Source organism: Sinocyclocheilus rhinocerous, unplaced genomic scaffold (genome assembly GCF_001515625.1).
Source record: "Sinocyclocheilus rhinocerous isolate Xijiao unplaced genomic scaffold, SAMN03320098_v1.1 scaffold4820, whole genome shotgun sequence".
Classification (NCBI taxonomy): domain Eukaryota; kingdom Metazoa; phylum Chordata; class Actinopteri; order Cypriniformes; family Cyprinidae; genus Sinocyclocheilus; species Sinocyclocheilus rhinocerous.
The window spans coordinates 191,154-194,849 of NW_015639763.1; the positions used below are offsets into that span (position 1 = coordinate 191,154).

General features: G+C 37.7%; 1 protein-coding gene across 1 annotated transcript in view; it reads left to right on the top strand.

Moving 5' to 3' along the window:
• The window catches only part of thsd7ba (thrombospondin, type I, domain containing 7Ba), a 203,199-nt gene that overhangs the window by 175,636 nt on the left and 23,867 nt on the right, over positions 1 to 3,696 (top strand). The window contains exons 21-22 of the mRNA XM_016567351.1: positions 2,874 to 2,989; positions 3,263 to 3,380. Of these exons, the coding sequence (XP_016422837.1) occupies positions 2,874 to 2,989; positions 3,263 to 3,380 (234 nt within the window). The remainder of the gene's footprint in view (positions 1 to 2,873; positions 2,990 to 3,262; positions 3,381 to 3,696) is intronic.

A 3,696-nucleotide genomic window follows, 5' to 3' on the forward strand; every position in this document is an offset into this window, starting at 1 on the left:
AGTAACGTTAGACTAAAATGCCAGCAGTTCTGACTCACGTGAGTACGTTTTCATTTAAAGGATTTGCCACTGATGATTCAAACGCGAGTTTTGGGCAGTGTTAGAGTAGCACTTGTTGTTTGTCATTTCTCTGATCACAAATGCAGACAGGGTTTTATGTTTACGCGGCGCAACGTAACGCGTAAAAAGACAGTATAAGTCATTATAATCCGTAATTATGTCCCCACTGGATGCAACAAATGCCTCGTTTATAATGGGTTTTCATGTTTTTGTCTCGTCGCTCCGGCCGGACACGGCATCAACAGTATGGTGAGGGGCGTAACATTTTCGTCTCACGCTTGAGGTATTCGGCCAATCACAACGCATTGGATATCTGGCCAATCAGAGCACACCTCGCTTTTCAGACCGATTAGTTTTGTAAAAATCGACGCGTTTCAAAAAGGCGGGGCATATAGGAGAAACAATAATGTACAGTATGTGGAAAATAATGTGGTTTTTTTACTTTAAACCGCATAAACACATTTCATTACACCAAATACACAAAATAATGTTCTTTTTAGCAGCATCATATGACCCCTTTAAGGGATCACATTCTAAAGCTCTAAGGCCCCAATTGTCCAACACGATATTTGGATATTTTCAGCATTTCTGCTTTGTGCTTTATCTATGATAAATCTGGTCAATTTTTATATACTAACTGCAAATTGATTGAGGATTGATATATTAAATGAATTCTTATTAAATTAAAAAACAATATTTTATAGGTTATTGAGAAGGGAAAAAGAAATATATTTAAAGTTTTAATCTTTGTTTTTGTGTTTTATATATTTACCATAGACATTGTCCAAACCCCACACATACTGTGCTCATTTTACTTGTGCAGCTCTTAAAATGGGTCATAAATTGCCGTAAATGTATTTTTAAAAATTCTGCAGATACGTTGTAAATAGTGAAATAAAATTCCTTCCTTCATATTTGTTGATATTTGTGTATTGAAAATATTTTTGATTGACATTTAAACTCCTATCTGATTTTCTATATTTATAAAAAGATATATTTAAAAAAAAATGTCTTTTTTTATTTGGGCTAGTTAAATTAATTTTCGGGCTACCAAAATCTGAAGAGTACCTGCCCGAAGGGCTACCAGGTATTTAGAAATTTTGCGAGCCCTGAGGCTGTATGTCTATTGATAAAAGTGGCAAAAAGGATAAAGAGAAGTTACAAAGACAAACTCCCAAAGGCAATCTGATAAATTGCCAATACACAATGGTGATGGCTCAAAGATCGGCTCTTGCAAGGTTCTACCTGCTTTCTTTTGTGCATCAGTCCAGATCTTTAACAACAGGCTACGCAGCCCATAGAAGAAACCTTCCAGTTGAATATTTGGAGATATATCCACTGCACTAATAATGGGAACATGCTAATCTAGTGCATATCTTTAGACTCTGCCTCTCACTCTGCCTCTCATAGCAGGTTCTTAGATATAGGATGGATATGAAATGATGTTAAGAGTTTGCGTTTCAAGCAAGTTAAAGGCTCATACTCTTTCTCTCCCCTTCACGCTATTCTTCTCACATTAACATCTCCACTGAGAATGTGAACTTCTGAACTGCTGTAAATCCACTGCTTTGGATTGTCCGGTCGCCTGCAGCCATATTGAGCTCAGTAGGACATCGCCACATGTGCAGTATCGTCCAGTACAGCAGATAGATACTAATTCTCCAGATAGAGCCTAATGAAGAAAATGGGCATGGAGATATGAATGAGATGATAAGCGCTTTACTGCACAGAGACCATGAAATCGCTGATCATATCAATACTGATACTGCTCCTCGAAGCCATTCGAATGACTTAAAGCCAGATTAGCATCGTAAAGGCGGCCTAACTTCTGCCCTCAGATCACAATGCATCTCTTTATTCTACTTTGTTGTTTTATAAACATTAGCTTATTCACAATTTGCATATTTCTGTGAAAACTACACTCCCGTTCAAAAGTTTGGGGCCAGAAAGATTTTTTGTTTTGTTTTTGAAAGAAGTCTCTTGCTTCCCAAGGCTGCATTAATTTGATTAAAAATACAGTAAAAACAGTAAAACTGTGAAATATTATTATCATTTAAAGTAGTTATTATTTATTTTAATTATTATTGTCTATTTGAATATTTTTAATAATATAATTTATTCCTGTGATGGCAAAGCTGAATTTTCAGCAGCCATTACTCCAGACTTCAGTGTCACATGATCCTTCAGAAATCATTCTATGCTGATTTGGTGCTCAGGAAATATTTTGTATTATTATCTAGGTTGAAAACAGACGTGCTGCTTAATATTTTTGTGGACAGCGCAATACTTTTTAAAAATCTTTAAAGAATAGAAAGTTCAGAAGAACAGCATTTATTTGTTTTGAAATGGAAATCTTTTGTAACATTATAAATGTATTTACTGTCAATGTAATCAATTTAATGCAACCTTGCTAAATCAAAGTAGTAATTTCCTTAAAAAGAAAAAATCTTACTGAACCAAGCATTTTGAATGGTAGTGTATATATGAAAAAAACATTAAGCATAAACCGAGTCAGAATGACAATATTGGAAAATCGTATAATTTCATAGCATTGCATCTTAATTGCATCAGCCAACATTAGGCGTTGTGGACAATATTAGCCCATTAAGCATGCATACATACTTTAAAATCTAATGAGAGCATGCAATCCAGGCTTGTATGAATGTACTCCTGATGATGCATTTAATTGAAAGGCTATTTGAAAGGAATTGAAATGCTGTGTACAAGGACACAGAATCTGATATTTGAATGCCACTTTGGTCTGACGTTTCCCGTATGTGTGTGTGCTTTTGCGTCCTTTGGTTACGGGTCAGGCTGGAGCACCTGTCAGCTGAGCGAACATGCCATCTGCGACCAGGGCATGAGGACACGACTCTTAGATTGCATCCGCAGCGATGGCAAAGTGGTGGATTTGAGCGTGTGCGAGGAGGTAAGCTTCATTTCCTGCCGCCCCTCTCAGTACAAGTGTTCTCTGAGGGGGAATTAAGCACTGTGGGATTGTATTATGTCCTTCAACTGCATGCACTGCAAATCAGCCATGACTGTCCATTAACTCCCTACAGTATTGCTCCATATCCAGAAAATGATTCTTTCATTGAAGCCTTTTACAGTAATAGCCTCTCATTGGCTCACGGCTGGTCCATCAGACAGAGATTGTGTGTGGTGAGGGGACGTGGGGTTAATGGCTGTCCCGCTGTTTTAGCTGGGCCTGCCTCAACCGTGGAGACTGGCGATGAACTGTGTGGTGGACTGTCCCTTTAACTGCATCCTGTCTGACTGGGCACCCTGGACCGAGTGTTCACACATCTGTGGCAGTAAAGGTGAGTCACAGTATGTAATTAATTATACAGTACATATAATGAGGGCTGTTGCTCAGGAAATAGCCTACACCAGTGGTTCTCAACCTTTTTTTCCACTGGGCCGCACTATGGTCCAAGTGCAAGTCTCACGGGCCGCACGCATATCATTTACATATTACATCACCAATACAAACCAACCAGAATTCTAATAGCCTATTATAGCCTAAATATTATTTTATCTAATCGATTACATTCATTGAAATAAATAAATAATTCTACTCCCCATAAATAACACCCAATTTTGTGAACTTCGGCTCGAAAGGAGTAACAGCACAAT